Source organism: Vombatus ursinus, unplaced genomic scaffold (genome assembly GCF_900497805.2).
Source record: "Vombatus ursinus unplaced genomic scaffold, bare-nosed wombat genome assembly UNPS02009770.1, whole genome shotgun sequence".
Taxonomy (NCBI): Eukaryota; Metazoa; Chordata; class Mammalia; order Diprotodontia; family Vombatidae; genus Vombatus; species Vombatus ursinus.
Window position 1 is genome coordinate 11003045 of NW_020949548.1, and position 12087 is coordinate 11015131.

At 44.8% G+C, this 12087-nt stretch overlaps 1 protein-coding gene across 1 annotated transcript in view; it reads right to left on the reverse strand.

The window, feature by feature from the left end:
• Window positions 1-12087, reverse strand: part of MICAL2 (microtubule associated monooxygenase, calponin and LIM domain containing 2) — a 156545-nt gene that overhangs the window by 104092 nt on the left and 40366 nt on the right. The window contains exons 15-18 of the mRNA XM_027852564.1: window positions 3878-3946; window positions 2708-2857; window positions 2303-2386; window positions 1373-1604 (exon numbers count right to left, since the gene is read on the reverse strand). Of these exons, the coding sequence (XP_027708365.1) occupies window positions 1373-1604; window positions 2303-2386; window positions 2708-2857; window positions 3878-3946 (535 nt within the window). The remainder of the gene's footprint in view (window positions 1-1372; window positions 1605-2302; window positions 2387-2707; window positions 2858-3877; window positions 3947-12087) is intronic.

Below are 12087 nucleotides of genomic sequence, written 5' to 3' on the forward strand. Positions count from 1 at the left end.
AAAAAAAAAAGTCATTATTAAACCACACTCTCCTTCTATGGAAAGTTTAAGACATCTCACTAAAATCATGGAACTGATTCCCATCAGGAAAAATGGGATTTTACACACTTACACACACACACATACACACACACACACACAAAATTGCTAATCCTGTTATTAGGGGTGAGTAGAAAGGCAGAGAGCCCTTCAAACAAAGCTTGTTAAGTGCATCCCAGAATCCAAGAAGACACATGGCCTCTCTGGCTGGATGTCCCCCACCACTCAACCCAAAGTTGGCAGAGATGCTGGGCATTGCACTGCCATACCATTGCCACAGGGAGATCACTGCTAACAACCACAGCATATCTTGACTACCACGAGGCCTCCTTCCTACCCCGTTTGGTTCCTTTTCCGAGGAATAGGAGAGAAACCACTGAACTAATCCTATCAGCTCACAAGTATTTCCTTCTTCTGGGATGCAAATTCAGAGCTGCAAATCGCTAGTCTTTGAAAAAATATCCGCCACAAGGTAATTGAGTAAAATAATCAAATTCAGTAGTTTCTTTTTTCCTTAACAAGGACACAGTAGGTATTCAATAAATACATGATAATTGAAAAAGTGCCAAGCTAGTGGATAAAGAGGTTTGCTGTACATCAAAGTGTACCCTTGTGATATTAGTGATGGTCTGAGAGTGTGGGGGATGGGATGGGGATTACCCTGGAGGACCCACAATTCCCTCCCTTCTAAAATGAAATATGAGCGTTGCCAGGTTAGAAGTGAGAATCAAGATGAAACCCTACCTGCCTTTTGAGAGGAGGTGATGGGCTGGGTGTAGGGTCCTCTGGCTTAGCAAAGCGAGGGCTAACAGGAGGGCCAGCAGAAGAGTGTAAGACAGGCTTACCTAGGTCAGAAAGAGCTTGCGCCTTGAAGAAGAAAGTTGAGTTGAGAAGAGCAACCATAGGAAACATGAAAATAAAAGGTAAGTCAGACTGAAAGACACTGGGAGACAGGAAACAGAGAGAAGATGAGGGTTGGACAGGGCAGAACTGTTGGCCTAAAACAGGAGTGCTACCAAGGAGCTTCAGCCCATCCAGAAAACCTGAGCAAGACAGCCTTCCCCCCAGAAATACGTAGCCAAGGTATCTCTCAGGCACTGCAGCTTCTTCCTCTCAGATATCGTGGGAATTCCAGTTTGGGCAGGGAAGGAAAGGGAAGGAATTCTACCAGATCCCATGCAGGGGCTGGGTGGAGGAGAGGAGTCAGGGGGCCTTTCAGGAGCAATAGGAATTTTCCCCCTTGTCATGGTCACTTGCCCATCTCTACGATGCAGAAATGGGGTCTCCATGCTGCCTACTGTGAGCCCCTCCACGTGAGCTCCCCACCACCCACCAACATCAAAGGCTCCCACCCAGGTCAAAAGAAGTAACTCTCTGGAATGGGACAGGCTGGTTGGTGCCCTTAGCAAGGATCCGTTTAACTCCGAGGTCACGAATGGTGTCCAGAGCTCAGCCGTCTGGTGTCCACTCATCCTCCTGAACATCCTGCCCTGGACCTCTGTGGAGCTTTTTAGCTTAGGCCAGCCAGCCTCTGCTATCCCCCCAGGGCAACCAAAAGCCCCATGCTGGGAATGTGTGGTGACCAGGAGGGCAGCCTAAATAATAACAACTAACATTTATATAGCATTCACTATGTACCAGGCACTGTGTGCTAAGCTTTTCACAAATATTATCTCATTTGATCCTCACAACAACCCCAGGAGGTGGGTGCTAGTATTATCCCCATATTCCTCATTTACAGATGAGAAAACTAAGGCAAACTTCAGTTAAGTGACTTGCCCAGGGTCATACAGTTAATAAGTGGGATGCAATTTGAACTCAGGTCTTTCTCAACATGGGTCTTTTTGAAATGCATCAATTAGAATCACACAAGGGACAATTCTAAGTAAAACCCCCAAATCCACGGGACTGGGGCCAAAAGGAACAAAGGTCAGGCCTAAAATAAATTAGGTTATGGGTCTCGTTTTTTTTTAAAGACTGGTTCTGTGATATCACTGGCATAAGAAGAAGATGCACTGGCACCTGCTGTGGAGGCTTTGGTCTGATACTGCTGCCAGGGAGACAAGGTCAAGTGCCCAGGGTCACATGGCCAATTGGTATCAGAGGCAAAAAGTGACCCCAGGTCTTCCTGGTTCCAGGACCAGTTCTCTAGCTATAACACTGCCTCTCTGGGTTGGGAAATTTTGATAAATCAAACTGGAGTATGAACTGGAGCTCTTGCCTTGGGACATGACATGGGGCTCTTGCCTTACCACATACTTACCTGGTCTGCTAATATGTTGGGAGTGTGGGGGTTGAAGGTGGTAGCAAGGAATGCTAGGAAATGTTTTAGAGGTGGGTCTACATTCTGGTAGATCAATAAGGTTTTAAGAGCTTCAGAACAGAAGGCATTGGGCTTGGGATGGGAGTTTTTCACCGGTACCAAGACAGATCTCTTCCCCGCCACTGCCCCAGGCTGCCGAGTACACACACAAGGACAAGGATGTGCGCGTGTGTGTACGTGTGTGAGAGCACTCACACTCACACACACACAACACACACACAGAATGCACCACTTCAGCCAGGATCCTCAAGCACACCGGAAGCCTGTCATAAGCCGTGTGTCTCTGCTACCTCCCTGTAGGGTAAGGGACACCCAGAAGACACAGTCCTTGGCCACATGACTCACCTGTCTCAGAAAAGAAGGATTCCGAGTATTCTCTTCAAATTTAGCCAGCAGCTGGTTGGCCATGGACTTCACTTTATTTTGATTCATGCCTTCCTTTCCAATGCCATAGTCTCGAAATGAGCTAGTGCTGCGGCTAGAAAAGCTTGAGGACTGTAAGGGTGAAAATGGAGGAAGGGAGGCATTATCACACTTTGGAGCCCAGGGACCGTCAAAGACTCCCCAAAGCACCAGACAGAGAAACAAGACTCTGTCAGCAAGTCAGAGTTTGGAGTTGGGTTCCCTCTCCATGATCCATAGTAGCAAGAGACAGCTAGCAAGGACAGCTCATTTCATCTAGGGTTAACAAAAGGGAATCTCTCCAGTTGGACCCAATTTCAGGGGGGCTAACAGTGGCCCCATCAGCACGCTGCATCCTGAATAACAGTTTTCTGGTCCTTTTCCTTAGAGAAGAAAATGGCAGCAACTACATGAGAAGGGAACATTATTCAGGGAAAGGACAACTCCAAAATAATAAAGGAGAGGGGAGGTTTACAGTGATATGTTATTTAATTTTTTTAAAGCCTAAGAGAAAGAAAATTTGGAAGTATAGTAACTCTGATATGTTAAACTAGAAAAGTCAGGAGGTCACTTTCTAACCCAAATTTGAATTCAGTTCAGTGGGATGTCCGAGAATCTGGCACAACTGAGGCAAAACAGTCCAGTGGAAAGAGGACTAGCTGTGGAGTAAGAAGAACAAGATTTACATCCTAATTCTCATACTTATTATATTATGATGATATTGGGCAAATTGTTTAATCTCTCTGGGCCTCAGTTTCCTCATTTATAAAATAAAAGTGTAGAACTAGGTAGCTTCCAACTGTAGAGCTATATTCTCTGATCCTATCTGGGCCTCAGTTTACTTATTTGTAAAATGGATGGATTGGATTAAATGACCCCTGAAGTTCCTTCCAACTCTGGACCCATGAGCCTATCATTACTAATTCATCCTTGAAACAGTCCCCTGGAACTCTGCAGTCAAGGGTCACCGAGGGAAAAGATGTGTGGGTAAGTGGCAGGCCAGTATCCCACTGCATCTTAGTAGTTGATTCACTGCTGGGGGAAAAGGATATTCCTTTAGGCCTTTCTCCCAGGCTAGTTTTGGGGTTTCACAGAAGTACTGAAAATACTAACCTCTTCCAAATTGTCTATGCCTTTCCGTCTTCGCTTATTCATGTCATTTTCTTCTGTGTGGTTCTCTACCTGGAACATTCAAAAAACATATACTTGGTTCAGATCCCGTCAAAGTATTTCCAAAGAATTTGAAAAAAACATTCCTGGAAAGAAGGGCCCAGGACTCCCCTACACGTGGCTGATTAGGCCTCTCAGAACATTTGTAGGACTGCTCCAGTCAGTATCCAGGAATACTCTCTTTCTAGAAACAAGTTAACGGCATTGGCTTACATTGCGTCTCCAAAAGCCTTTGTCTCAAACTCAAGGCTTATACTGGTTTGGCTTTCATAACACTCATTGTATATTCACTAGCAACAAAATCACAGACTTCATGACCCTACTATCTGAACAAAAGGGCCCAAAGATATAACTTAGGATGGCAGCAAGCAGTTTCAAGTTGCCTTGAGGGGAGACAAGGAAGCTGGCTTGAGATCTCTCATCTTCAGTTTGTCAGCCTCTCTTGGGTGCTCTGGGCCAGAATCTGAAGGCAAAACTTCAATACTCTCATTATCACAGCTACCTAGAAACTACTTCTGATCAGTTTACAGAGATACATTTGATCACTACTTCAAAAAGAAGGAACAATAATGAAAATGAATTTTTTTTTAAATTTCTCCAAGGCATTCTTTGCTTAGGATGAGCATATTGCTAGGATACACTATGGAACACAATTTTCATGAAAATAAAAGTCGAGCACCAATTTTTCTGAGTAGGAAAAAAGGAAAGGGATTTATGAAGGCCCCATTTATGAAGCCATTCACCTTAGATATTGACTCAGACTCCCTTGAAGGAATACCATGCCTAATGTGCTTCTTTGGTTAACTGAATACAAATAAGGAAATGGATCGTTCCAGAAGAATGTTGGCAAGAGGGGATGGGAGAAGGGGATGGATGTGTCGTGGGAAGGTGTCAACAGGCCGAGGGAAGACGTCACCTGTCAGAATGTTAAAACATGGGAACTGGTTGCCACAGGGGGTATTTAGATGGAGTAGTGCTAAATTTGGAGACCTGCATTCAAATTTTGCTTGAGAAGCATCGTGGTATAGTGGAAAGAAGACTGGAGTAGGAGCTGGAAGACCTGACCTCTAACACATACTGAGTGGCCTCAGGTGAGTCATTTAACTTCCCCTGGGTCCTCAGTTTCCTCATCTGCAAAAATGAGGCCAACAGATTAGATAGCCTCTGAAGGTCTCTTCCAGATCTCGATCTAACTTCCTAAAGTTGCCGATCTGTCCAAGGGCAGGTTACCCTCTCCCAGCCTCAGGCAGCTCCCTAGTTGGGTTTTGATGGAGGGAGCTGAGGAATATACAGACCTTTTGTGGGCTTAGTATAATGAAAAGGAATCATGAAATGGAGGTATATCTGAAAGGCTATTAACCACCCTACTCTACTACTGCCCCATAGAAAGCTTGCTTCTGCCAATTAAGGCACATACTCTGTCCAGTAATATCCCATTTCAGATTATTTCCCCATCTGTGGCCCAACAGCTGGCGTGCCCATTCCACATATCAAAACTGACCTGATACTACTGACCAAAGCCCAAATGTAGGAGGCTAGGCTGGAAAGCGTGGAGGCACGCTCCTTCTTTTCTATGCTTGAGCCTGTGGCCTAAATCCTTCTGATCTCCATTGTGTGTTTAGCATCTTCCTTTTTAACAGTTAGGAAATGGCACAATCATTCATTTATAATCACCCAACAATGTGACCCCTCCACTCTCTGGAGCAGCACAAAAATGCTAGGTCAAACAGCTCTGCTTTCCGCCTTAGGGTTTTCTCCATTTACAACAAATCATCATATGTTGGGAATGAAAATTATTTCAACCCCAGCATCTGGGCCGATACCAAGAGAAACAGATGATCTTATACCCAACTCCTGGTCTCCTAGATCCTGGCTAGCTCAGCCAACCAGCCCCCTTGCTTGTCAGCACGTTTGGGGCAGGACACCTGAGGACTAAGCTAGGACACAACGTCCCACCAGGCAGACTGGCCCAGATCTTGTTTGCTCGGTTTCCAGTGTGGATTTGGCTTTTACTCAAAGAACTGTACATTGCATTTTTCAGCACAGGCAGCACTGGACGCCAGAGTCAGGAAGACCTGAGTTTTCAATCCTGCCTCCTCAGATGAGGCACTAACTGGGTGGGAGATGTTGGGCAAGTCACCTAAAGTCTGTCGGCCTCTATTTCCTCACCTTTAAGACGGAGATACATAGCACCTACCCAACAGGGTTGTTGGGGAAAGCCTCTTTCTACCTTTCTGGTCTTCTTACACCCGACTCCCCATGTACTTTGTGAGCCAGTGACCATGGTGTCACTGCTGTTCCTCATTAAAGATTCTCCATCTCCCTACCCTGGGCATTTTCACCAGCTATCTCCTGTGCCTAGGATCCTCTCCCCCCACATCTCTGCCTCCTGGCTTCTTTCAAGTCCCAGCAAGAAGCTTTTGACGATTCCTCCTGAAAGCTAGTGCCTTCTCTCTGAGACTCTCTCTCCTTCATTTGGTCCATGGCTTGCTTGGACATAGATGTTTGTGTGCTCTTTCCCCCATCAGACTGAGCTCCCTGAGAGCACAGGCTGTTTTTCCACATTTCTTCCCATCCCCAGTTTTAAGTGTAAAGGTGTTCTCTGAATACTGGCTGACTTGCCTTGATAAATGAGATAATGTATGCAAAGAGCTTTGCAAACCGAGGAATCCCAAGAGGTCATCTTATCCAGTCCGCTTACTTTACAGAGGAAATGACCTGCCCCAAAATACACAGGCATTCCATAACAAAGCCAGGAATCGATGCCAGATGTCTCCGATGGAGTTAAGGCTCCTATGAGCCACAGTCAGCTGTTTTACAGCAAAATATTAACTAATCTGTGACCACCTGACAACAGATTTAACCCCCTCAGGTAAGTCTGGTCCAAAATGATTGCCAAAGGGGCAGCTAGGTGGCTCAATGGGTAGAGCATCGGCCATGAAGTCAGGAGGACCTGAGTTCAAATCTGGTCTCAGACCAAACACTTGACACTTACTAGCTGTGTGACCCTGGGCAAGTCACTTAACCCCAATTGCTTAAAAACAAACAAACAAACAAACAAACAAACAAAATGATTGCCAAGGCCTCCAAATACTGACCTTCCTGCTGCTGGGGTCTGGCCTGGCTACCATCATCCCCCCTAGGAAATCCTACATGTGCTTAGGATTTACCAATGAGTCACCTGAAAGGGCCTTGCTCTTCTCAAGGCTACTGGTAATTTACAACAGAAATGACCTACTCTACTAAATGCTTTCTGATTGCAGAGGTATTCAAGGAAACCCCCACACTCGGCCAATTTCCAAGACCAATGAGGAATGCTGGATTAGATTGATGGTCTCCTGAGATCACACTGGTCTTTCATTCTTTGCCTTCTCTTTGCCAGCCCAGTGCCCAGCACATCAGTGCTTAATAAATACTTATTGATTTGACTGATAGAAAGACCTTATTAAATGCTCATTCATTCATTCATTCAATTCCAAAAGTCAGAACCATGTCTTGAACTGTCAGAGGTTTTTCTTTAATAAGCCCACAATGCCCTAAGCTCTCCTTGAGCTTATTTTCATCCTCAGCCTAAAGAACAAAAATGTACCAATTCTGGCTCTGTCACAATGGGATTGTTCTCAGGTTCTCCAAGACTAGTGTCTACAAGGAGTGGGTGAGCTAGGGTAGCTTCCAGGGTGGGAACAGTACGAGGGTGAATTAAGAAGGGCTCAAGATGGAGATAAAAATGTTTCTCCAAAGGATTCAAAGGCAGTGATGTTCACATAATAAAAGCCCATTTGTCTGTCCACTGTGGGTCAGAATCAAGGTCACTCAGGAAAAGTTTAAAAAAAAAAACAATGGCAGTCAGCCAATAGGAAAAGAGCTAGCGATGGTCAGGCAAAATGTGCTGACAATAGGGGGTGCACAGGATGGAGTCAACAGGGCTCGGGGCCAGGGCAGGTGAAAGAGACAATCCTGGCCCTTTCTAGAGATGCCACTGCCCCATGCAGCTGGGGAAGCTGCAGGGGCATTTCAAATTTTCACCTGAAGTCAGGCTATCATCACATTAATGAAAACTGGCATTTCCATAAAAATAAGATTTAAAAAAAAACAGTCCTGGGGCAGCTAGGTGATGCAGTGGATAGAGCACTGGCCCTGAAGTCAGGAGGACCTGAGTTCAAATCCAGCCTCAGACCAAACACTTGACACTTACTAACTGTGGGCAAGTCACTTAACCCCAATTGCCTACAACAAGAAACAAAACACAAAACACAAAAAAATAAAAAAATAGTCCTTAAATTAGATGGGATGCCTAGAGATCAGTCAGTCTTCATCGAACATTTATTAATCACTTACTTTATACCAGGCACTGTACTAAGCGCCAGGGATACAAAGAAAGCTAAAAGCAAAAAAAAAAAAAAATTATTTTAAATTTTAAAAAATTAAAAAAAAACCACACCAATCCCTGCCTCTAGGAACTTAAGATTCTATTGGTCAAACTTGCTTAGTTTCTAAATACCCAATACCAGTACAAATGTGGCTCCTTTATGGGAGCAGTGAGACAAGGCAAACAGCAGGAGTAGCCTGGAGACAGCAGTTCCTGGTCTGGGCCTCAGGCACCTTCTGCTCTCACCTAACACCCACCCTTGGCAATGCGTACCAGTTCCAGATACCCTGTGAAGGGCCAGCCTAATTTTGATCACAACTACTTCCTTTCTCTGGGCTTCAGTTTTCTCATCACCAAAATGAGATTATGCTAGATAACTTTAATTAAATTTTGGTTAACACACATATATATTCTGTATATCTCTCTCTCTCTATGAGTATAGTTTCCCACATCAATGCAAGTTATCTGAGGATAGTAGTATCTATTAAACTACAGTCTTTGTCCCCCCAGTGCCTAGAGTGGTGCCTGGTATATAGTAGGTGTTTAATAAATGCTTGCTGATTGTTTTGCAAGGCACTGTGCTCAGTTTGGGGGATACAAAGATTTTAAAAAATGAAAAAGTATCTGCAGGTAAGAACTATGGGTGGGGGTGGGGAGGGGAACAAAGCATGTACGCAAGTATGGGACATAGAAGTATAGGGCTAAGTGTTAAGAGCAGGTCTAGTAATCAGGAAGCTACTTTTAGCTGAGAGGAAATCATGCCCAGATTCACAGAATAGGCAACACTTGAGCTTAGCTTGGAAAAAAGTTGGGATGTCAATAGACCTAGGCATCAGTGGAATGCAAACTCAATATGAATCACAACATAACTGCTAGAAAGGAATGACCTGTTCTGAGGCTGCCAAGAAGTGGGGAGGAAAGAACCTCACTTGGACCACTCTGCACTCTGGTCAGACCCATCCGGAGGACCATATCCAGGCCTGGTACCACATCATAGAAGGATATTGATAGGATGTCCAAAGGACAGGGGCTACAATGGGGTGGGGGGGGGAGTCAAAGTAGTGTCATTCAAGAATTAAAGGAACCCAGATTAAAGATGACAAGAACAGAACACAATACAGCAAGTGTTGTGTGAACGAGGGATTGGATTAGGCTTGTTCAGCTAGGACTGGGAAGGAAGAATCAGACCCAAGGAGGGGAGGTTATATGGAGACCAATTTTGGCTCAGGAGAAGGTGAGCTTCCTACAAGTAAGAGATATTCCTAGTCAAAGAAGCTGCTACGGTTGGTGGAACCAAGCAGACTTTGGACAGCCATTCGTCTGGGGCAGAGGGGCTTGCTGATTCAGGGGAGGGTTGGATTAAATGACCTTTGATGTCCCTTCCAGCCAGCACACTCCGTGATTCTAGGAAATGTCCTCATTTTCCCAATGAGGAAATGACAAATACACCTGAGCTGCCAATGAGGAAGTGAGTCAGTGCTGCAGGTGTTTCCACTAAGGAAAAGATCAGTGAGAGGGAATGAGAACAAAAGAGTTCACGAAATCTATCATACCTTAGTGGCTGCGCTTGGACAAAGTCCTCTGAGCACACGGTGACATGGGAACAATCCCCTGTGTGGATTGAAGAGTGGCATAGAATGGTAGCAAAGACATGCCTTCTAGCTACACGCCCCAATGGTCAAACCACATCGGTCCAAAGAAAGGGACCCTTTGTTGAACACACACTGTGTTACTGGGTAGCATCTGCCACTATCAGTGGGATCAGAGGTTTCAGGCAAATGGGTTGTTAATCTATAGGGGGAGAGTCAAGGCAACATGCTTCTAGCAAATACATACACAGTGAAAATGACTTGACTGCTTCTTTAACTCAGAAATCCCACTACTGGACATCTATACCCAGAGGAGGTGAAAAACAGGAAGAAAGGCCCCATAGACACCCAAATATTCACAGCAGCACTTTTTGTGGAAGCAAAGGAACAGAAACAAAACAGGTGCTCATCAGCTAGGGAATGTCTGAATAAATCGGGGTAGATGGATACAAGAACAGCACTGTGCTGTGAGAAATGATGAATGAGAGGGACTTGTATGACCAGAATGAGAAAAATACACAAAGCCACAAAAATAATATATGCAATGAGTATGACCAAAGGCATAAGCTGGGAAATGTTTAACACTCAGCTCTCGGGGAGGGGGGCAAGTAAGCTGGACACACTTTTAAGTTTAATCCAAAATTACTAACATTTTCTCCATCATTTTCTTAAGTCTAGATAATCAACAAAACAATAAACCAAGTCCTAACTTGTAGCATTTGCTAATTTCTGAGGTACAGATGCTCACACTGAAAATTTAACAATCATCTCTTGGGAGCCAATATGAATTAGCCCTAGGACAACGCCTCCCGAACACAACAATATAGCTGAAAAAGATCACCATACTTCCCAAATACAACAATGTAACCGAAAAAGATCACCAAAAGGTAGCGAAATTCTGCAAAACTGAAAAACCAATAAAAATGGTTCCAGAACACAGACAATGAACCATTATTTCCCTTTTCTTGGAAAAGAGATGGGCAGAATGTTGCATCTGTTGAGACAGTCACTGTACAGGGTGTTTTTGCATGACTATTTTTCTTTGATGGGGGGAGGGGGTTCAAGATCAAGGTAGAGAAGAGGAGTAGGGGGAAGGTCTTTCCAGAAATGACTTGTGATATGAAGGTCATCAATGAAACTTATTTTTTCAAAAGAAAAGAGAATGATGGATAATGGCACTAAAAATAGGAAGCAAGTTGATGTTCTGGGGCCGGGGGGGCAGGGAGAAGTGGCATGCTCTACAGTGGTCTTCTGTTACAGATCATATCAGGGAAGACAGTAAAGAGCACTGGCCCCCACCATCAGCCTTTATGATTACTGACAGTCACTCAGTTTTCTGAGCCCGACCTGCTAAGAGTTATTTCAATTCAGTCATTCTGTAAACAAAGGAGGGGTAAGTGAAAGGTTCAAACATGCCTCTCCCAGCTTCCTCTGTTCTTAGCAGCTATTAAGTGAACAGGAGAGTAAAGTGATCAGTAAGAGGAGGAAATATTTTAATCCTGCGGTAACCACAGAAGTTGCCTGAAGGTGACTGGGAGGTTTCTTGGAATTGTCAGAAGTAGGTCACTCTGCAGGGGAGTTTCCGAAAACTAGCCACCTGATGCCCACCCCCCACCCCCACGGCCAGGGCCTTCTGACCATGGCTGGTTTGGTGGCTGCCTAGTTCTGATGAGGCTGGAGATATGGTTAAGAGAGAGTGGGGCTGTGGGCTCTCAAAGGAGTGGGAGAAGGATCCTGAGTGGTCTTGTGACAGTTTTCAGTGTAAAAGAATTCAATAGAAAGAACTGTTCTCTCTTTTGAACATGTTCTCTGGGGAGCTCAGAGAGGCATCAGAACACAGCTGACACCTTGGCCAGAGCGCTGGCAATTGGTTTGGAAAAGATGGAGCTCAAACTAGGGAACCAGAGAAGCCATGAGTCAAAATGAAGTTTAGCAGATGGGACATGTCACCATGTCTTCCTTCTAAATCTTGAGAGGCAGCATGGCCAAGTAGATGACTGGGTTCAAATCCTGTCTCAAACAATTGCTAGCTACGTGACCCTGAACAAGTCTGCCTCAGTGACCTTGTTAGTACAATGAGAAGGCTCAATGAGATTGGGGCCTGATAGTATCCCAAAGCCTCCCCTCCCTGATGTCTGAGGTCTCCCTCATCACATCACATCACATCACATCACATCACATCACATCACATCACA